Below are 22272 nucleotides of genomic sequence, written 5' to 3'. Positions count from 1 at the left end.
AATATTCCGCTTAATCTAGCGAGGAAATTTACGCCAAGTAACCCGACGTCATGTACTACACGAATTTAGTATCCGCTCTAAATTTTCTAGGGAAGCTAACGTCGCCTGACCAAAACAGCAAATCGGTTTCCCCGCTAAATTTAGCAGAAATAACACTGTCTCGTGATCTGACGCCACGAGACCTGACCTCAATTCAGTTTCCCATCTAGATTTGTCTGGGAAATTAATGTATCCTGACCTCATGTCTCGTGACCTATACATTATTTAAATTTCCCCGATAAAGTTGGCGGGAAAATTGGACTCACGTGACCGTGTGTCAAGTTTGTGCAGCAGTGAAGTTTCACGGTTAAGTGTAAAGAATGGACATCACGTGACCTATGCACGAGGTCATTTTCTCAAAGGCAGTCTGATAAATCTTGCAGATTTTACACTTCCCAGGAAGCAGTTTTCTGAAATGAACTTTCTGGATTATGAAGTTAATTAACACTTTATTATAACGAAATCTACTCCTGAAAGGCCAATCACGAATTATGCACTTTTCAATCATTCTGCACGTCGGGACGGTAGCTCGTAACTAACATTCCGTGTTTTCTGGTTCTATTTTTTCACTAATATGATTTTTCTCGGTGTCTATCGTAGCAGTCAAGCAGAAAATGGGCATTTATAAGTGCTCATGTTAATGAAACTCGACGCGGTTAGAGAATTCCCCAGCCTTCGGCTGAACAAGCGCCTGAACCGAATAGTTGGCTGCATTAGGAGTCAACAAAAATATGGCTAAGTTTTATCACATGTGTGTCCGTGTTAGCATCGCGCGCAGCTCCCACGCAATGGCACGGGGTTTGAACCCTATCAGTTTAAGTATTTTTGGCGGTTCTTCTCTAACTTTATAGTAGAATCTTGAAACGTATCGGATGGTCCTGTGAAGAATGTAATAGGCTACGAAGTGTGTAAATGAAGTTGTGACTGGCAACATTGGGACAGTTGCCCTTCTGTCGCCGACGCAAGATACGTCGTACTTATCTCCTTAGTGTTATGAGGATATTGGACACCAAGAACTTTGGCGAGGATGCGGCGGGCCTGCGAGGAGCGCGCGCGAGGCCAAGACGCCAAGGCGTGGGGCGAGAGTCGCTTGGCTGAACAGGACAGTTCAGCCAAAACGGCCTAAGCCATCGAACACCGGGCTCGAAGATTAAGGGCGTCTCCAGCATGGCTTGGCCCCTTCACCCGGACAAGAGCTAAGCGAGAATACCACAGTATAAGGGCACATGCTAACCTAATTAAATATTCACTTTTTCTTTTACATCAATTCTACCCTTCTTTTTGTGACAACATTAATTTTTCTTCACATAAAGCTTGGTTTGCTTTTTAATTCTAAAAAAATCATGGATTCTGAGTTTTGGGTGCTTGTTCGATTTTAATCGAACCGGCTTGAGGGTAGTTATTTGGGGTTTATCGATATTTACAAAAAAGAAAAAAAAAGCACATAACCTTACTATTATCATAATGATGGTTTTCTGGTGAAGAGGTCATATACCCTTTATTTTAGTTTCGAAAATCGCTACGATCTTTCCAGGGAGGAGTAAATGTTGACATAAAGGTGTTTCATTCTCACCCTGGTCAGTGTCAAATCGTAAACGCCACTTATAATCTGGCCGTTTCGCGTATCAGGCAAATGTTCTTGGCCTTCTTTACAAACTAACTCTTCAGAGGATATCTGTTTAAACCAAGGAAATGTGAAGATATGCGATCATTGCCCTAGAGAACTGATAGTTTACTGCAAAATTTGTTTTTTCATACTTAAAGCGAACTTGATCTGCTAACGGTAGACTGCGACATTTTAAAAACATTTCCATCGCAGAAAATCTTGTTTGACAAAGTCTAGTTTCTCACGCGTAGATTTATTCATCAGTCCATAACATACGAGCCCTATTCCGAAGACATAAATTACAAGTAAATATCATGCTTGAATATTCAGGATCTCATAATGAATGCTAAAAATGACCAAATGCTTTCCCACATTAAAAAAATAACCAATATGTTTATACCAATGCTTTCACGAGCCCTCTTATACTTCTTTTTGGGTATCTTTGAAGCGACCACTGAGAATTTTTTTCGCTGCGTAAGGTTTGACATAAAGAGATTCTATTCACGTATACTGCGAGTCTCACAATTCGCATAGTTTGTATATCTCCAAGGCTCTTTATACAAATGTAATCTGCTACCGCTCGGATCAGACATTTTAGAAGCGTTTCGACTAGTTGAAAACGTAGCTGGCTGGAATGCATTTTTCACCCTTCACGGTTTCTACCTCAGCATAACACACGAGCACTAATCCGTGTATTTAGATCTTAAAACATGCAGTGCTTAGATATTTCAACTTGTCCAGATGGCTCCTCATAAAATCCTTGACATATTTCATTTTCTGGCACATATGTAGTGACAATTGAACTCTTGGCACGCTGTATAAATGTTGACATTAAACTGTTCCATGCTCACACGAAAGGTCACCCTTCTATGAAAGTCGCAACCTTTATGTCATGATCTGCCCGCGTGCAGTAACGGAGAAGGTTATTTATTTTCTTGTCAGACTATTCCTGCGTTGTGTAAGCTTCCAAATATCTAAAGTAAAACAAAATCTGAAATTGAAAGGGCATGAAAATATATTTAACAGAGGCATCAGTATCTTTCCATCCTCTAGCAGAACTGAAGTTGCCAGCGCTAGTCTCAGAAAAATTAGTCAGGTTTTTAGTCCTAAGAAAATGAGTTTGCTGAAAGTTATTTTCCTATGTATTGCCTTCTATATCAGTCCCCATTCCACCAACTCTTTTCCCGATGCGCCTGAGTACGTAACTTACCAATGCAGAGAAAAAGCTAGAACATTTAAAATATCGAAAGAAATGAGCCTTCCATTGGCGTACGACAGTGCCCAGGTTTGCATGTATCAAGATCTTCAGGTGAGTGTTTGGAGATTATATAAAAAATTAAATTGTATTCTATACCACGGTTTACAGTTTAATACGAAGTAAGACTGTATATTTCCGTATTTTAGCTAAATAAAAATGTCACATCAAATTGTATAACGGATTTATACCATAACTAAAAAAGTGATACACTTCGTACTTGTAAAACTCTAAAACAATAAAGTAAAATAAAAAATTAAAAAGGACAACACAACGACGTCTTGCATCTCGACTCCTGCACGTGCAGCAATTCCCATTGTCGCGTTTAGCGTTTCTCGTTAATTTAAAAGTTCTTTCCGATACGATTAAGCACGCATCAAGATGATACGGATGATTACAGGAAGAACACTTCCCATATATTCCGTCACTCGGCACAGACTTAAAGCACATAATACATTCAAGATCGTTTCCTTCAGCCATAATTAAAAATGTTTACAAAATGTGCGCACACTTACAAAAGCAAAGAACAATTGAGTGGATCCACTTGTTGCAATCGACAGAAAAACATAAAAAGAAAAGCTAGCAAAACACAATAAATAACCCAACATCTCACCTGCGGAAAACGGCTAAGTTAGTCGTCTGTGGAAGACGGGCCGTCGACTGCGCCGACAAGTGCCGTGGGATCCGTTGTTATAGCGTCCAATCCGGTTGCCCGGATGAAGGCATGGCAATCAACCACGGGGCCCTTGCTACGGTCGAAAAGTGCTGCGTCACTGGCTCATCTTCTGTCGGCGGCCGGCAGTGGTGGCGACGTGCCCGGCACCAGGAGGGTCGGAACCGAAGAACTCTCCTCACTGCCGAAAACGGCAAAGTTAGTCGTCCGTAAAAGACAGGACGGGCCGTTGACTGCCAAAAAACAAATAAAAAAGCTAATAATAATAATAATGTTTATTCTCCATCTTTACAATGTGATGGAGGAGGCGAGAAAAAGCAACAATTCGTTTGACGAAGTTCTGACCTCCTTTGCAGCAGGTAGCGACGAGATTAGAAAAGATTTCGCAGTACAAACAAAAAAAAAAATACGCATGCATTCTCATTTTTTACGTAAAATAAGGTAAATAGAATTTAATACGTTCTAAGAAAAAAATAAGCTGACATGTGTTGAAATACAACGCATTAAACAACAATAACAAAAGAGCATGAAGTGACGCAATAATGTTTAGGAATTACGGGCTTGGATGAGAAACTTACGCAGGTCTGAATTGGAGACCTCGGGGAATGTAATGTTTGCTTCAACAAGTTCGTTTAAAACTGTCGGCGATTGATGGTTGACTCTCTGGCTACCGTTATGGGTCGTCACGGGAGGTCTAGACGCTCTAGTGACGTCTAACTCCTGGTTAGCTCAGTTGGTAGAGCGCCCCACTGGAAATGGAGATTTCCATGATTCAATACGAGGACCAGGCGCATGTTTTCATTCGCGCACCAGTCACTTAACTCTGTTTGGACATTTGTGTGTGTTCTTTGTCCCTCTTTTTCTCCTTCGCCAGTGATTATTAGCGATATTCTTGTCCAGCGCGCTGCACTTTTGCATTAATTGTATGAACATAATTTATTTTCTTATTTTCTCTGCATTCTTACATTTCGAATATGCGGGTTTTCCTTCCAGTTTTTTTTTTTCTCCTCCAAATACCAAAATACTTTTACGAGTGAATATTCAAAGAACGAAAGGGGTGAATTTGCTTTCGTCACCTCCAAAACCAAGGCGTCTTTTGTTTATTTTTATTATTTTGTGTACTCGTAGATGTGCGTTGTTTTTTTCTTCATAACCCTGCATCTAAAGTAATGCCTCCCGTGCATAAAGTATTGTGTATGACTTTATGTGCACGGCCAGACTACGAATGGCAACAAATATAAAGCCTTTTTTTATCGCGTAAGACTGGGAATTTTCACCTTATTCAAGTTCTTTGGAGAAAATTGACGTTTAAACATCTTTTTTGTTTTGTGTACGTCAGACGGCAAAGTTCGACCTGTAACATTTTTTTTTTTTTGTGTGTGGGTGCATTTTTGGCGCAAAAATTTATTTATGGAAAATATATACATATTTTTTTGCGCATGTGAGATTGCGATTTTCGACTTGTTTCACTTTTAGTGCTAGGTTTTTCTAGTGTACGTAAGACTGCAAAGTGCGACCTGTATAATTTTTTTGTGCGTGAAAAATATTTTTGTGTGACTTTTGACGTATAGAAAATATTTTTTTTTTGTGCACGTGAGAGCGTCCGAATTTCGACTTGTTTTATTTTTAATGCTAGGTCTGGCCCAACAAGCGTTAGCTGGCTTTGATTGGACCCAATAATACAGTTGGAGATGGCGGCATTTGGAAATAAATTTTTATGATTTTCACTATTATTAATATTGGGTGCTTGTGTCGCGTCATCTAAAATAGTATCATGTTATACATCTTCTGGAGCATGATGCCATGCAAATAATGGCTGGTACGATGAAAATTTAATTTCAGTTAATACATCAAAAACGAAACTACTCTGTTTTAAAAAAAACGACTAAAAAAGGTAAACCTCAATTTGCCAATTGTACTGCACAAAGCGAGCTGCTTAAATTGTGTTAGTTCCCCCCTAGAATATGTTGACAATGCGAAGTATTTAGGAGTGCTTTTTTTATTGGGATATGGCGTAGAATTCGCATTTATTGCACATTTGTAGTAAACTGCGAAGCATTAGCCGCTTACATTATAGTTGCAAAGTGTTTATGCCGCTTTCTGCAAGAAAGCCTGTTGCGTTTGCCCTTGGCTACATTCAGCCTGCTAAGATATGGAATTACTCTGTTCGGTAATTGCGCAGAGTTATGGTAAACAAAAGTTTACCGTATTTCGAGGGGCATGCTAAGAAGCATGGGGTATCACCTTGACCTTTCAACTGACATAGACATATTCGAGCCTTTGCAGATGCCGAATTTCTTTTCCTTGTTTCTGCAAACGGTAGTATTAAGCCATTTTTGGAATAACGACTTTAAATGCACTCTCGTCCCCAGCAGGAATCTCCGTCAGACGTGTCCCGTTTTGTTACCACCCGATGTGTTCCGCGTTATGGAAAAAGACTCCGCTCCCATTATATGCCTTCCATCTTTAAAAAAACAGCCCGATAGTGTCTTCGAAATTGCCACAAGAAGAAAACTGAGAACAATGCTGATCAACTAAAGATTGTAGCCTGTCTTAGTCGCCATGTTTTTATTTTCGCCTATAGTTGTCTTTTTGTGTGTGTGTGTGACTTTATTGGCTTCCCAGCCTCGCCGTTCGGCTGCCGGGTACTGTCCAAGAAGCCTCCTTTGGCTTGGACAGACCAGTATTTGTTGTGTGATATTTCTTACATGTGGAATAAAAGTAATATTATTATTATTATTATATTATTATCACGATCAATATGCATAAAACTAAGCTTGTTTGCTTTCACAACCCACTTAAACTTATAACTACCGATCATCCACTTTACATGCATACATCTCGGTGTACACCCTGCAACCGTTGTCCTGTGTCTTATGTGGATCAAGTTAACTATCTAGGAATAGTAAAACATAAAATAGCGCAACAGAAAGACAAGGACAAGAAGTATACAGGACAGGCGCTGTCCTGTATACTTCTTGTCCTTGTCTTTCTGTTGCGTTATTTTATATGTTTTACTAAAATGAACCAACTAGCCCAACAACGTACCCTACGATCTAGGAATACAATTTGAGAGTGACTTGTCTTAGAAAGCCCATTTTTCACAACTTCGTAGAAAAGTGCGAAAAGTATCCTGTTTGCTGTATAATACCAAATCTCTAATACCCATTTTAACCAAAAAGACAATGACTCGTGCTTTAGCATACAGTGTATTACGCTACGGGATAACTAGTTGTGGTCATGGCCCAGGACTATGGGGCAAAAAAATTGACTCAGTTCTGAAAGGAATATCTAAAAGCATAATATGAGGTGCAGTATCACAAACTGAAGAAGAAATCCTTAACATGCTTGGTTTTAATTTTTTTTATCCTTTTCTTGTACATATGGTCGTTCTAAAATACTTCTGGAGCGATACTTTTAAGATACCTCATGTCCTATATAGACTTCTTCGGCGTGTTGAGCGGTTTGAAGTGCTTTTCGTAGAAACAAACTACGAAAAAAGAGTGCGAAATGTTTACGTTCCATTTATCTTCAACAATTTTCAAGATGATATCTATTATTGAAATATGACAACCAACCAATCTCTAAATCGGGGGCCCAACGTTTCGAAACCGGATCGGCTTCTTCTTCAGGGGCGACTATGGAGGAAAAGAGCCGCAATCTTCTTTTTCGTCTATGACGGAGGCGAATGTGCACGATCCCATCTTCTTCCTCTTTGATCGTTTTTTGAAGGCACATGGTGGAGTCCGTTCACATACACAGGTGGCAGTGCGCCAAGATACCTATTAATGTTTGTTGGCGTGGTCTGAATGTGCCAAGATTCAAGGAAGATCCTCCGGCGAGGGTTATTTTCGATATCCAGGATGCGTGTGTTTAGAAAGTCAATGCGGTGGTCATTTTTTAACAGTGTTCAGCAACCGCGCTGCGCTCTTGATCGAAGTTGCGCACATCAGCCTTGTGTTGACGAATCCGTTCATGATAGTTCTGTGTTTCCCCGATGTACGAGGACGGGCACTCCGCGCAGGGAATCTCGTACATTACACCTTGTGCTTTCTCTTTAGGGGACCGATCTCTTGGTCGTGGCATAAAGCGTCCAAGGGTCGAAATTGGCTTCTGGGCCATCTGAATGCCCTCCTTTGCTAGCACCCGTGCCAGCGCTTCACTTGTTCCCTTTATGTATGGGACGCTGGTGCGCGTGGTTGGCCGGCGTTTCGTATCAACCTGCGACTGGCGGTGTTGTCGACTTCGGTTTTGACGACGGGGAATGCGGTGTATGAAGCTGCCCGTATATCCGTTGTTCTTGAGGTCGCAAATGATGGTTTCTTCTTCTTTTCGTATGTCAAAAGGTCCTTTCTTCCATTGTCGCCCCTGAAGAAGTCGAACCGGTTTCGAAACGTTGGGCCCCTGATTTAGGGATTGGTTGGTCGTCATTATTTAATAATTATTTCCCCAACCAGACAGACGTCTGTCTAATGTTTACTTTTAAGATGATATCTATGCTGTGGACTCTTTAAACAAATTGAAATAATCACTTCAAGGTATTAGGGAGTAGTTGTGACTATATTTCTGTGTGCATATGTTGGAATCACCATCATCACCTACATTGTTCTGCATCTGTAGTTGAGTTTGAGTTTTGAACTTCTTGTTTGTGGGGACTCTTTCAAGCATGAAATGTAGGGTGTTGTCCCACAAGCCGCTTCTGGCTTTGACAGGCCGGTGTATCTGCCTTGTTAAATGCGTGTTCAAATAAAATTATTATTATTATTATTATTATCATTATTGTAAATATTATTTCAATCAGTAAAACTTGTCTGTTTAGGTATTGGCAAATATGACATTACTCGATTTGGCTTTGACAACACCACACACTGGAAGGTCCATTTGCCGGATTCAAGTGCACTGGTTCAATAAAACAGCTAAGCGGGTTAATATGACAATATTTGACACCGATTTGCTTGGAAACTGTGCGTAAGTAGAGAAGTATCTATATGCATTCGCGCGGATGTTATTACCCTATACCTAAAATTGCTGTCTTCAGGTGTCACTTTAAAGACAAGATATCCCGCAGCTCAGGCGCTGCTTTTCAGACAATTTAAAGCTTTCTAGAAAGGTAATGTAAGCTCATAGTAAGAAAATAAAAGTCAAAAGGCAGGCGAGCTGGTGAACAATCATAATTAAGAAGTAAAAACTTGAGACAAGAAAACAAAAGGGGAGATACACGTATACAACCGTCTCAAAACTAGTACAGAATACAGTTGTCATTTACTTCCATAACAGTCCCCTTCTTTCTCATCCTCCATCGAATTATACACATTCAACAGCAGAGCCACTCACTACATTAAGACAGCCTCGAACATACCAAACTGACTCTTCTTCCTTGTCGTCATTTTCTCTTTCTTTCTTATCGTAATTTAATTAATACATGCCCTAACGGCGATACACACAAACCACCGATAAACCTTTAGTATCGAACCCACGTCTAAAGGCAGTTTTGAAATGTCAATTGCTCTGATGAGAAAAACATTTAGAAATTACCAAAATCTCAGCCTACTTGGAATTAAACAAACAAAAGCGCTTTAGTGTTCTTGTCCAAAGTAAAAGCCGTCATGCTCATACGATTTTCGGCTCTCATGATCTTAATTGTATCCTAATCCCCCTTTTAAAAGGATCGTTTTCTTTGGCAAGCACTGTGGTCTGCTTATGGATATGGCTTGTTTGAAGTAATTGGCGGCTATATGAGTTCGGTAATGTACACATGTGAAAGAAAACTACCGTTTCAACATATAAACCTGAATATCAATCACGTCCAGTAATGCAAGAGTTCCTTTAAATCAAAAAGCACGCTTTCATTCAATGGTAATATATATTCTAAAGGCGAATTGACAAGTTATTGTAAGATATTTGTAAACCTCCATAAAAATGAAACTTGTGGTGGTAACCACCACAAGTTTCATTTTTATTCTGTTAAGATTTAAAATATCTGAAGCAAAACGTTTGAGAATGGTGCAGCCGAAAATATAACTAAAAAAAAAAGAAGGGAAACTAACAAAAACTGTGTATGAAGATGCCTTACGTTTTCATTTTTGCTGATATATCTTTTTTCAAGGTAAAACTAGCTCGACTTTACTCGACTTCATTACTGAAACATGTGTAGGTTACATTAATTTATGGTGGAGCAGGTGAACGATGGTTGGTATCAGAACCTTCTAACGAGACAAATCATGCTATAACCATTGGCAGGATTTACCGTATGTGGTCCGCACTCTGGTACTGCATCGACCTTTCATGAGCATTTATTGACAATCCCTGCAGATACATGTTTTGTTTTTAAGCGTAGAAGTTTCTTGCTAACCTTCTTGCCGCAGTGGCAAAATAGAGCAACATTTTTTATTTTATTCTTTTGTGACTTTCGTAGCTGTTTTTTTTCTTTTTTGACGAAATTTTGAATTTGATTTTACCGCTCATCCAAATTTTAGATGGGAAGTCAGTATAAGCTACCAATAAAGTAACGCTGCGTCTAAAGGTACGTCGGAAGTATCCGGAATGCAGAGTCTGAAGGTACGTCGGACGTACCCGGAACGTCTAAAGGTACGTCGGACGTACCTGGAACGAGGGATCTAATGGTATGTCGGGCGTATCCGGAACGAAAGGTCTAAAGGTACGTCGGACGTACCCGGAGATGCGTCGGACGTAGTCGCGATGGGGGAGGGTCGTATCCCAGCGGGTCATAACGTGCCTTACTGAGACCCTACTGGCCATTTTCGCTCCATATTTATTTTTCATTGCTACCGTAACTAGTCCTCTCTAAGCAGTGCATTCTAAGCATTCCATTCTTTTTACACCCGCGATGTTCAAGGGAGGGGGGGGTTATATATTTATTATGGGAAAGTCATAAGATGAATGCCGCAGAAGAAATAAAACGAACCGTGGAGAGAATTAGCCGCTCGCCGTCGATTCGAAGTCGAAGTCGACGAACGCGACCGAGAGAAGACAGCTTTCGTCACGCCCGATGGATTGTACGAGTTCAAGGTGATGCCCTTCGGACTATGCACGACGCCAGCACCTTTCCAGCGTGTCATGGACATAATACTGGCAGGACTGAAGCGCGACAGAGCTGTCTAGTCTACTTTGACGACGTCGTAGTGTTTTCCCGTGACTTCGACGGGTACTTGTGACTTCGAGCTGTTCTCCCAGCCATATGGACCGCCGGACTCACTTCAAGCCGTTAAAGTGTCGGTTCGCCTATGACGAACTAAAGTTGCTAGGACATGTTCGACGAACTAAAGTTCCTAGGACACGTTCGACGAACTAAAGTTCCTAGGAACTAGAGTACCTAGAACAAGGCAGAGAGAAATTACTCCATGAGAAATTACTCCATGCTCTCGTCTGGGCATTCACGAAGTTTTGTCCGTAGTTGTACGGGACCCCGTTCCGCGTAGTCACAAACCACCACTCGCTCTCCCGGCTTGCGAACCTCAAGGACACTTCAGGATGCCTCGCTCAATGGTGTCTCCGACTACAAGAGTTCTACATTGACTGTGGCCTACAAGTGCGGTCGCAGGCACAGCGACGCCGACCGCCTGTTCAAAGCCCGTCCAAACACCTTACGGCAACAGCGACGACGATGACGACGGGTGCTCCCTAGGTGCAGTGATCACTGACGACATGTTACGACGGTACCGAGACGATCCTGAGCTGCGGGCCCTAATAAAGCCCCTGAAGGGCGCGGGAGTATCATGCAACGTATTTTCTCACGAGCCCGGCCGACCTTGGCCATTCGACAAGGTGTGCTCTACAAAAAGAACTTCGGGGTCAACAACTTGCCGTTGGCTGCTGGTAATCCCGACCGACCTTCGAGAGATCTTTCAAGCCTGCCATGACGACCCGACGTCCGGACACCTTCGTTACTGCAGGACACTGGCTCGTATTCGTGGAAAGTATTACTGGCCCGAGCTCCCCAAAACTGTCAACCTATACACACGATCATGCCACGAGTGTCTGCGACGCAAGAAACCTCGGACGAGGCCGACTGGTGTCCTGGAGCCCATTTCTCCGCCAACTGCACCCTTCGAGCAGATCGGAAGGGATCTACTTGTCCTTTTTCGGCCGTCGACGTCGGGAAACCGCTGGATAATCGTCGCCACAGGTTATCTCACGCGGTACGCTGAAACGAAAGTTCTTCCTTCAGTGGCTGTTGTGGAAGTCGCCAAGTTTTTCATCGAGTCCATCGTCCTCCTCACGGCGCTCCCGAAGTTCTCATTACAGACCGTGAATCATCGTTCATGGCTCAGCTGACGCGAGAAATCCTTCGAATCAGTAGCGCCAGCCATCGTCAAACCACTGCGTACCATCCGCCGACAAACGGACTAACAGAAAGGCTAAACAAGACTATCACCGACATGATCTCCATGTATGTCGCGTTAGAGCACAGGATGTGGGACGAGTTGTTACCCTGCGTGACGTTTGCTTACAACATGGTGGCGCAAGAGACCACAGGAGTAGCAGCGCTTCAGCTGCTGCTAGTCGAAAAGTAAGGACCATGCTCGAGGCGATGCTGCCCCACGAACCAGCTGACGATGGGAGCCAAGACGCCCAGGTTGTTGCTCAACGAGCTGAAGAAGTTCGCCAGGTCGCCCGACTCCGTATTAGCAACGTACCGACGCTACCCGGTACAACCTTCGTCGGATCGACGTTCGTTTGAAGCCCCGAGACCGTGCGTGGGTCTGGACCCCTATACGACGACGCGGTTTAAGCAAAAAACTTCTGAAGCGCTACTTCGGACCCTACAAAGTGCTTCCTCAAATCGCGAATCTGATCTATAAGGTGATGACCGACGGAACACGGACTTCATCGCGCCGCCCTCCACGACTGGGAGTCGTCCACGTCGTGCGCCACTACGATTGATAGGACTGTGAACTTCGCTTTTCGTACTGCGCTTGAGAGGACTGTGTTCTACAAGCATCCGTAGTGTGCCATCATTTTGGTTTGTTTTTCTGATTCAGTACCCGTCATGTTGTATCGGGACGATGCTCTTTTTAAAGAGGGGAGTAATGCCACGCGCGTCGCCGAGCGAGCGCGTGGGTGGCCGAATGGTTGCCAAGCTTGACTGTCGCGCGGAAGGTCTAGGTTTTATTCCAGGTAGCGGAATGTTCTTTTATTTATTTTTTCAACTTGGCTTTCTCGTAAGTTCGAGAACATTGCCGTCTAATCGAGTTCCAAATGTTACACGCGCCGAAAGCTCTGGGCTGAATGCTCCAGAAACCCACGCGGGTACATACGGGAGTCCGCATAGCCAGCGAAGTCAGTCACGCCTCAGCGTTTGATCCTGCTGTTTTGCCGCCATCGACGCCTGCGACGCCAGCCTTTGTCTGTTTTGTTTTTGGCACAAGTTCGCCCCTTAGACTTTTAGTTGGCTTCAGTTTTCATTGCCTCATCAATTGTCATTCGCGACAATATTGAACATTAGTTTTCCCGCACTTTTATTCCAGTCCCCGGAACGCTACAGACATTGTGGTGGCTCTTGAAGATGGCAGAACCAAGCAACTTTCAGAATTACGAATTCCACGTAAAATAGGTAATGCACGCGATAAGAAACGTTGACTCACATATTGTTTCCGATAACTTTGACAGCTCATACAGGTGCAAGAGTCGACACAGTTGGCGCAAACACACGTTTAAGACATTTTTCTAGTTTTTTTTGGTAGCTTAATGCCTGCAATAAAAACCAAAAATTCAACACAGTTTTTGTATGCAGAAAGTGTATCAGTAATATTTTGCGTTAAAAACCTCCATTATTATTATGGAAATACGGTATTCAATTGCGCTCGCGCTTTGTCGCGCAGTTCGACAAGTAGAACCTCGTATGCTGCCTGTAAATCCATGTGTGCTTCCTGATCGAAGATAAAAATGCACGAACATATTCTAATTAAAATTTACAGAAAACGTACTGAACTCAAGCGCATAATATAATCCGACAGTTGCATATTGCTTAAAACAATCACTCATATCAATATATCAATTTTATACCTCACGTATACTTTACCTCGGACTAATCTCCAATAAGTTAAGGTTGCCCTAGTCCATTATCTAAGTCGAAACTTAGTGTTTGGTAGGGTGCCTAGAGTATTATCATGTGACTTTTATAAATAAGCAGGTCACTTCTGGCTTAAGGTTAACCAGCAATTTTGTTTTATACTATAGAATAAAAGTACAATAATAATTATATTTTTTTAGGAATGTCTCGAATATACTTTGAAAAGTACAACGCCAGACTTCTTTTTACGGACTACAAGTCATGTTTAATTTTTATTACTGCGTTATATTTTGAAAAGATCAAATGTAAGTAATTAAGGAATGTTTTTTTACTTATCTATAATACGCATCAGGCGAATATGACGGGAACTTGTTTACGTATTAAAGCTGCTAATTGGTCTGGCTTGTTCTGATTCATAACGGACCTATAGGCCAAGAAAACGAGGAAAAGATGAATGACATGCAGGATAGAGCGTGGGTGGCACACAAGACAGGGTCGGCATGTGCTGCGTGGCACCCATCTTCTTGTCCTCGTTCCTTTGGCCCAGATTCCCATTATAGTTTTAGTATTTCTTTTCAAAGGCTTACGGAATACAACCAACTCAATCACGATAATAAGATATTAGTGTATCGCCTTACCAATTTAAAATGTGTACGCACTCACTGACTATATTAATTTGAATAGGCCAAATTTAATGTCCAGTTTCAGGGGCGTTTTTCGCTGCTATAATCACTAATAGTTCAAGATACGAATGGTGTGGCTTGTAATAGTTCACGCTTCCTGCCTTGTGATTTGTTTCTGGACGTTCTTATCGGCCAGTGACGCGATCTCATTGACTAAGAAGTGTTAAGGAGATCCACGGTATTATAGACGGCGTTCGTTTCTGAATATGTCGGTGAATATAGGGGTGTGCGAATATTCGAAATTTAATTTTGATTCGAATAGTAGTTGCTCGGATAATTTGATTTGATTTTTGTATTCGTAGTATTTGAGTGTAGGCATATTTCGACACTTCAAAAATGCTAAACAAAAATTTAGGATTTTTTAAGAACGTTTTCTTCCATGATGACCAGGTCCTTGCATGTTCCGACTAATACAATTCAAGACTGAATAGAGAAAAAAGTGTTGACTGAATAAACATTTCGATCAAAATCCGATCGCAAACCACGCAAAGCAAATTGTTGTGTACATGTTTATAGAGCCGGAAGTTAGTCTGCCTCAGTGGCCGTCTGGTGTTTCAGCTGTGTAAATGAGCCATTTAGCCAGTGCGGTACAACCGCTAACCTGGGGTCTTTAACGTGCACCACGCAGTAGTGATACACGACCGCACGCCGGTACGATGCTCATCCAGATCGAAACGGGCAGAGGCGGGGATTGAACCCAGGATCCCTGGGTTCTGCAGCGCGAGCTTTCGCTCCGCGTGCTCCGAGCTGGTGTGCGCTAGACCACCACGGACGGATGTCACCATCTTTACATAAAGATCGATGAGTCACCTTCTGACACTTATTCTAGCTAAAAACCATTTGTTGAATTGATAATTTGGCAATTAATCACAAAAACACAAATAACAACTATAACCGAACAAGCTTATCCTCCGCTAACCTTTCGCTTCCCGCCGTTTCGAGTGAGGTGCCGTGTCTAGGTGACAGAGGGAGTCGCTGCGATTAAAACAGTTCAATAGTATCTGTCTATTCATCTGTTATGTGAATTGGTGTTAACAATGTTGCGCCTCATGTTTGTCTGTAACAGTGATCATTCACGCCATTTTTGTTCAGGATAGCCTCTTCTCGTTCAGCGTGCTTGAGGTAGATCAGGTACACTTGGTTGAACTCAGTTTAAGCAGTTTCCTCTTAGTTTTGTGTTTTGCATTAAAAATAAATTATCTGGTATTCGATGTTTGATTTGAAGTTCTGCCTTTTGTATGCTATGCGGCACTTCTCCATTCATATTCAATTCAAACTGAACATTCCCTATTCGCACAACCCCTGTGGCTACGAGTTCGGTCTTGGAGCATCCTAAATTATTTCATACAAACAAACGCTACATGCACCGGAAACAAGTCAAACGAGATATATGTCTGGGAATGAAATATTAAATTTTAACGAGGTGCATAAAAAGACAGGCTGAATTAGCTACTGGATTCGTCATCTAACGGATAAGCAGGTTGCACCTTTGGCGATCTACTGACGAACCTTATAGCGAGATCATTTTTATATATCGGCTGACTTAAGGCCGAGTTCATAATTGTGAATGGGGCTTGGGGAACATGCCTTCCAGTTATTCATTTCAACTGATACGTCTGCTTCTCAGTACTTCTCCACACGTCAGGAAGAGCCTCCATCTTTATCCTGCTGTAGCACGATCATCAGTGGCTGTGGCCCTGGAGTATACTTATACGACCGCCTTCAAATATTTTGTTAGGGAGACGACGATGAAGCTTAACCTGAAGGGCAAAGCAGCGCGCACTCTCAGCTGGTGGGTAACAATGTCCTCTTACTCGAGCACCAGGATAATCAATCATCAAACCATATTAAACCATCCATTTTAACACCTTCGGAAGTGGTGGAGGTCAGCACGTTCTCAACCTTTCTACTGATATTTCTATCCTGGAGTTGCGTACCGAGCACACCACCAACACCATGTCGCAATAAGCAAGCACTTCCAACGGGCTACCACCATTTCAGTTCTACTCAATTGCCAGCGGCCGTCAAGAACAGGCAACATGGCCCACCTATTTTTGTTGGTTCATCTGACACCGACGGTCACGCTTGGCTTTAAAAGCTATAACCCTGCAAGTCACCACAACAGATGGGACGCCAGGTTTAAGCTGGAAAATATTGTGTTCTTATTGAAGGACACTGCATTAAAATGTTTGACTACCACGATGATTAAATGAACTCATGGGTCGCTTTACAGCAGCATTTCAAGACACCTTCAGAAGCCTGAACGAGGCCAACAGCAAGCGGAAGATGAGCTTTCTGACAATTTCAAGCCGCCGTTTGCACTTGCTAAATTGAGCAGAGAAGAAGGGAGAGAGAGAAAGCTTTATTGAGCTCAAACGTATAAGCAGGGTAGCTCACTCTAGGCTCTCTATACATATTGAGGACTTATTTGCATCTGCAGTTGAGTGGATGCCTAAATGAACGGAGGAAGACCGTATCCAGCAGCTGTTCAAGGGGTTATACCAGGACCTCTTCCCTATCGTTGCCCCAAAGTAACCCACGACTGTTCATGACCTTATGGGTGAGTGCAAGAAGTACGAAAATCTGCAAAGTGCACGCATCTCAGAGACACATTTGGATCCACAAGTATCGATTGCATGGCATTGATTCAGAACACAATTCTTGAAGAGTGGCGGTTATTTCTTGACCAGTGCCATGCACCTCTTGACATAACGCAAGCGTGTCCTAAGACCCAGAATGTCCAGAAAGTTGTCCTGAACGCAATTCGTGCTGCGCGTAGATCGCTCACACCGTCAACTCCGACATATGCTCCTCCTTCGTCCACTGAAGCTTCTTAGCTCCATGCATCATGACTTTTAGCACTTCTACCCTTGTATTAATCAAACCACCCCTACCTCAGAACCTCAAAGCACTGGCATTAGGAGATCGTTTGAGTAGCGGCCCATCTGTTTCCACGGTTGCCTGCACGGACATAATAAAAAGGGGAAAAAAAACTGCACGATGACGATAACAAATCAAGATAAACGACAGGCCACAACGCTGTGGCTAGTTATCATGAATACATGATATAAACAAAAACAGCGAGAAGACGAATGAAAAGTATAAAGTAACCAACGGGACACAGCACTGCAACGATCCGATCACATCACTCAGCACCACAGCGATCGCCTGAATGCCGAACAGTATCGCCGCTTCCCTCAACCTCACCCACGTTACCGTGCCGATGACTGGCGACAGCCGTTCTATTGACCCCCACCCTTCAGTCCCCTTTTCGCAGCGCAATAAACAAAGAGACGGACCACCCTCTCCTTACCTTCGACGTCAACCCTCTGTGTCACCCATCAAAGCCGACGCCTCCGTGTCAAATCCGACGTCAAAATAAAACCCGCAGTGTGCGTTGCCCCAGTAGGTGACGCTGCAGAACCAATTCGCGATTTAAATTATTCTAAAGATTACCCAACGTCTGCTGTTGTTGAAATTGATAAAAAAAAACTCGAAGGCCTCTTAGACACGGGTGGCGCCAGATAATGTAGTTCTGACAGTTTCCGACGCCGCTTACGTAAAGTGTAGACGCCAGCATGTGAACGGCTTTTACGAATGGTAAATAGTAAGATGATTTGTCCCCTCAGCTACTCAACCCTTTGACCTTTGACTCCAAACGCTACAGTTTCTTTTTAAAATATATATCAACTTTTGTAGCTGACATGATACTGGGGTTGGACTTCCTGTCATCAGCTGATGCGTTCATTGATTGTAAAGAATGTCAGTTGCATCTGAACAGTTCTGATACGAATTGTTGTCCTTCGCACTACAGCCGATGTAGTCATCCCTCCATTGACTGCAGTGGCAGTAACCCTCGTCCTTTACTTGCACTTTTAATGAATTTACGAACTTGTTGAGCAATTTTTTACCACCTTTATGCAAATGGGTTCGCTTGTGCCGTTCTCTGCTCTCGCATTAACTGATAGCCCAGTTCATTTTATAGATTATAAACGACTCCACAGAGCCACTATTACTGCCTCGAGGTGCTGGTATCGCAACAGCCTGGACGTAGAATCATGATAACCTAGCCATTTTGTGTTACGACACGTGACACATCCAGCCGCGACCACTTCCCAAAGCTGTCTTACAAGGCACATGATCGATAACAATTTAATAATAGACCAAAAAGCAAACTCTTTCCAGCATTTTTTTAGCTTATACTGATTTATTTGACTTTGATCGGCCCACACTACCACAGACATCGATAGTGCACCACCAGATTGAAATCAGAAACACAAGTACCTTAATGAATCGGCCATATTGAATTTCACTGGTGGAGCGGAAAGTGATCCGAAGCAATGTCGCTGATTTCATGATAAACAATGTTATTCGGCCTTCATCTAGCCCTTGGTTCTCCAAAGTGATTATTGTAAAGAAAAAAGACAGTTCGCGTCGTTGCTGCCTAGATTAGCGGCCTTAAATATGGAACAAAAAAGTTGTCTACCCGCTCCCTTGCATCGATGACATGCTGGACGCACTCCAAGGGCCCTCCTTTTCTTCCTCTATAGATGTACGTAGCGGATATTGACGAATCCTGGTGGCCGACGGTGATAAACCAAAAACTGTTTTTGTCACTACAGACGATTGATCCTATGATGATAATACGAATAATGCAAAGTTTCGACCGAGTACGGCAAGAGTGACGATAATAATCCCTGGAGAAGAGGAGAAAGTGGGACAAAGCACTATCAGAGAGCTGTGATTGGAGATTTTGTTTCATTTTCCTTTTTTCCCCTTCAAAGAATGATTATCGCGATTTATTCCACTGTAATGTTGTGAATTTTGGCCTCTGCATTCTCTCGCGACCTTCGAGTGAATGATGGACGATTTAATTGGTGATCTGACCAGGAATATCTGCATTTGCTATTCGATGACATCAATGTTTTTCTCAACATTTCCAGACCCTCTAAATCAACTCCCTCTGGTTGTAGACTGGATCCGCCCCGATAATTTGCAGTTCAACTCAAAAAGTTCACTTTTGGAACGAGAGAATTTAGAGTGCTGGGACACCTATTCATCTCAAAAGGCATTCACCCAGACCCAAGCAAACCTCAGAACGTTTCTGAATTCCCTATTGCTAAAAACTCAAAATAATCTAGGCCTTCCTTGGACTTTGCACCAGCTTCCAAAAGTTTTTTTTCTTGTTTTTTGGATGTCATCTAACTAATAAACGAGCTGCTACGAAATAGCGCCGAATTCTAATGGAGATTTCCAGAAGCCACAGCATTTGAATCACTGAAACGTGCCCTTATATCTGTCTCAATTATTGGTCACTTTGCAGAGTACATGCTGACACCGAAATATCAACGGACGCAAGCGGATATGGCATCGGGGCTTTCTTGGCTCAGAATTTATATATTCGTCCACGCGTGATCGCATACGCCAGTCGAACTCTAACGAAGTGTGAGCAAAACCACAGTATCACAACGCGTGGGTATCTAGCGCTTACATGGGCGATATCAATATTCCGACTTTATGCTACCTAATTTAAAAATTGGTATAGACCATCACGCCCGATGCTGGAGAGCCACTTTTAAAGATCAATATGGCAGTCATGGACAACGGTCATTGGAATTTCAAGACTACGGCTTCAACGTTGCATACAAGCCCGGAAAGCGCCCTCTCAATGCGGACGTGCTGTCACAGTGTCCCTTCTCAATCTCCAAGCGACCAGATTGTTTCCATCGCCGTCTTACACCCAATTGGCATCGTAGCAGTCCAAGCGTCCGATCGAAATTTGATGCCACTGAATGAATGATGAGAGGATTCCTATATCTAGCACGCGGCACACAGAGCAGTCGGCTTGTCTCTTCATCCTTTGTGAAAGGTGCCTTCTACGGACGGGACTGTGAGCCACATGTGAAACCATGGCTGCAGATCTTAGACGGCTGTTAGTAGCTCACTAGTACATCCTTTAGGTATGACTGCAAATTAAACTTAGCATTATAATAGACAAAAAAAAAACGCCTTATGCTCAGAACTTCAATCTCCGATTTCTCCCCCAGAAACATCGTGAATATGCTTTCGTACCCATCTTTGTTTCCCTCTTATTGGCGGTAGCCATTTCTTGGACAAAAAGCATGGGATTGGATCTTACTCCTCGTCGAACACTGATACAGCACTCGCTTTTTCTTAATATTTTCTAATTCTTGCACGTGTATCTCTGTTATGTTAGACAGGGAGCAGGGACAAACTGCGTTTTCGTCTGAGAAAGTATTTCTGCTAAAAAAAAAAAACACACAAACTTTTGTAAATAAATAAGTACAGCCGGTGTTCGTCCATTTCCTTACTTCTAAATTTACCAATTTCGAATTTGTGGATTCTAATTCTCCATAAATTAAACTTACTAATCACGTAAAAATGTGATTTCAGATTGCGAACTTTTTGTTGTAAGTGAAAATGTAATTAATATGCATGATACGCAGTGTCACTCAATTTACCGGATATACTGCGGGTATGGACGGCCTAGACGAGGTACGTAATTGTCGCATTGAAGTAATAAAATAAACTACAATTAAATGGTAAGCACCTTTTGAAGCGGTAGCTTTATGGGACCAACCAATTTCAGGAGCCACGTAAGCGAGAATTGAGTAGGTCGGTTAGTCTATTATAGCTACACGGAAAAAAAGGCAACTGGTGCCAGGAAGCTAGCAGATGGTGTGAAAAAGCACGCGGAGCATAGAGAGGGGTATAAAGGGCACGAAAGGGAGGGGCAGAAGCAGGTGGTGTACAAAGAGCGCGCGAAACGAGGAGGAGAGGAAAGGGCAGGGAAGCGCGCTTACCGTCTCTTGGTAACCCGCAAAATTTAGCGCAAAGGTTTGCTTCCGGGCAGTGCCGAAGGGACGCGCGCACGGCGTCGCGAAGGGACAACGCTCTGATGTAATTTGGTTTCATACTAAACCTTGCCCTAGGCACCACCCGAACATAAGAGCCCCACCTACCCCAGAGACTGAAAGAGTGAGGGTCATTCTGCACTTGGCCTCCACCGACCCCATAAAGCTACCGCGTTTCAACGCGTTTGGCAAAATGACAAAACATGTTGCCAATTTTTACTATAGGTCGTTTTTTACAGTCAATGGCAGGGTGAGAACGGCAGGGAGGAGCTTCACTTGGCCGGACTCTAGCGCTAGCTTCCTACCTTCGATAACGCTTCGGTGTCTCGTGATCGTCGAGTCCGTTCCCGACAAAGCACTACACAGACCAATCACGTTGACAGGCAGGGATTCCATGCTGCAGACCAAGCGTTAAAAAAGACGCCCGTTCCTTCTCACCGTGTCAACAGCATCAATTTGTGACATGGTAATTTTCTTTCTGTGAATATTTTAACTTCTAATTTAGTCTGTTATAAGAGAGATTTTAGTAGATCACACCGGTCCGTCCGCATGGACCGTATCGTTTTTGGGTATCGTCATTGGAAGTATCGGAGTCATCTACTAAAATCTCTCTTATAACAGACTAAATTAGAAGTTAAAATATTCACAGAAAGAAAATTACCATGTCACAAATTTCTCTGCATGAATGCATATAAAGGCAAATCATTACATATCTTAGGAGCAGCACAACATATTCCCTTCATCGCGTGCTAAGATGGTTTCCATAAATTTGTGTCGTTGAACAGGAAGAAAATAGAGTCATTTTTGGTACGAAGATTAATCTTCCACTTCGTTAATGTAATGTAAAGTTGTATTGAGGCAAGGTCGTCATTCTACTATGCGTTGAACTATTTCCGCGAGTACGTATATTCAGCATGATATTAAATATAGGCAGAAATTGTTTAACAATACTTCACCGGTGGGTTCCAAAAAGCGCAGCTATAGTACTGGCTTTGGAATTTATTGAAACTGTGCGATAATGTACATAACGATGGTATAAGGGCATAAATAAAGAAGCCCATACGGCGGCGCTATGCAAAATATAAGCCAGCCTCATCAGAACCCAACT

The 22272-nt window shown here is 42.7% G+C and overlaps 1 protein-coding gene across 1 annotated transcript in view; it reads left to right on the top strand.

Moving 5' to 3' along the window:
• Window positions 1-2759: 2759 nt before the first annotated feature.
• Window positions 2760-22272, top strand: part of LOC115322847 — a 36699-nt gene continuing 17186 nt past the window's right edge. The window contains exons 1-5 of the mRNA XM_042294573.1: window positions 2760-2954; window positions 8393-8541; window positions 13062-13147; window positions 13807-13911; window positions 20704-20805. Of these exons, the coding sequence (XP_042150507.1) occupies window positions 2760-2954; window positions 8393-8541; window positions 13062-13147; window positions 13807-13911; window positions 20704-20805 (637 nt within the window). The remainder of the gene's footprint in view (window positions 2955-8392; window positions 8542-13061; window positions 13148-13806; window positions 13912-20703; window positions 20806-22272) is intronic.

Source organism: Ixodes scapularis, unplaced genomic scaffold, assembly GCF_016920785.2.
Source record: "Ixodes scapularis isolate PalLabHiFi unplaced genomic scaffold, ASM1692078v2 PGA_scaffold6__148_contigs__length_123643588, whole genome shotgun sequence".
In the NCBI taxonomy this organism is placed as follows: domain Eukaryota; kingdom Metazoa; phylum Arthropoda; class Arachnida; order Ixodida; family Ixodidae; genus Ixodes; species Ixodes scapularis.
Note: the sequence above shows the minus strand (reverse complement) of the source record. Positions and strands in the feature narration are given on the sequence as shown.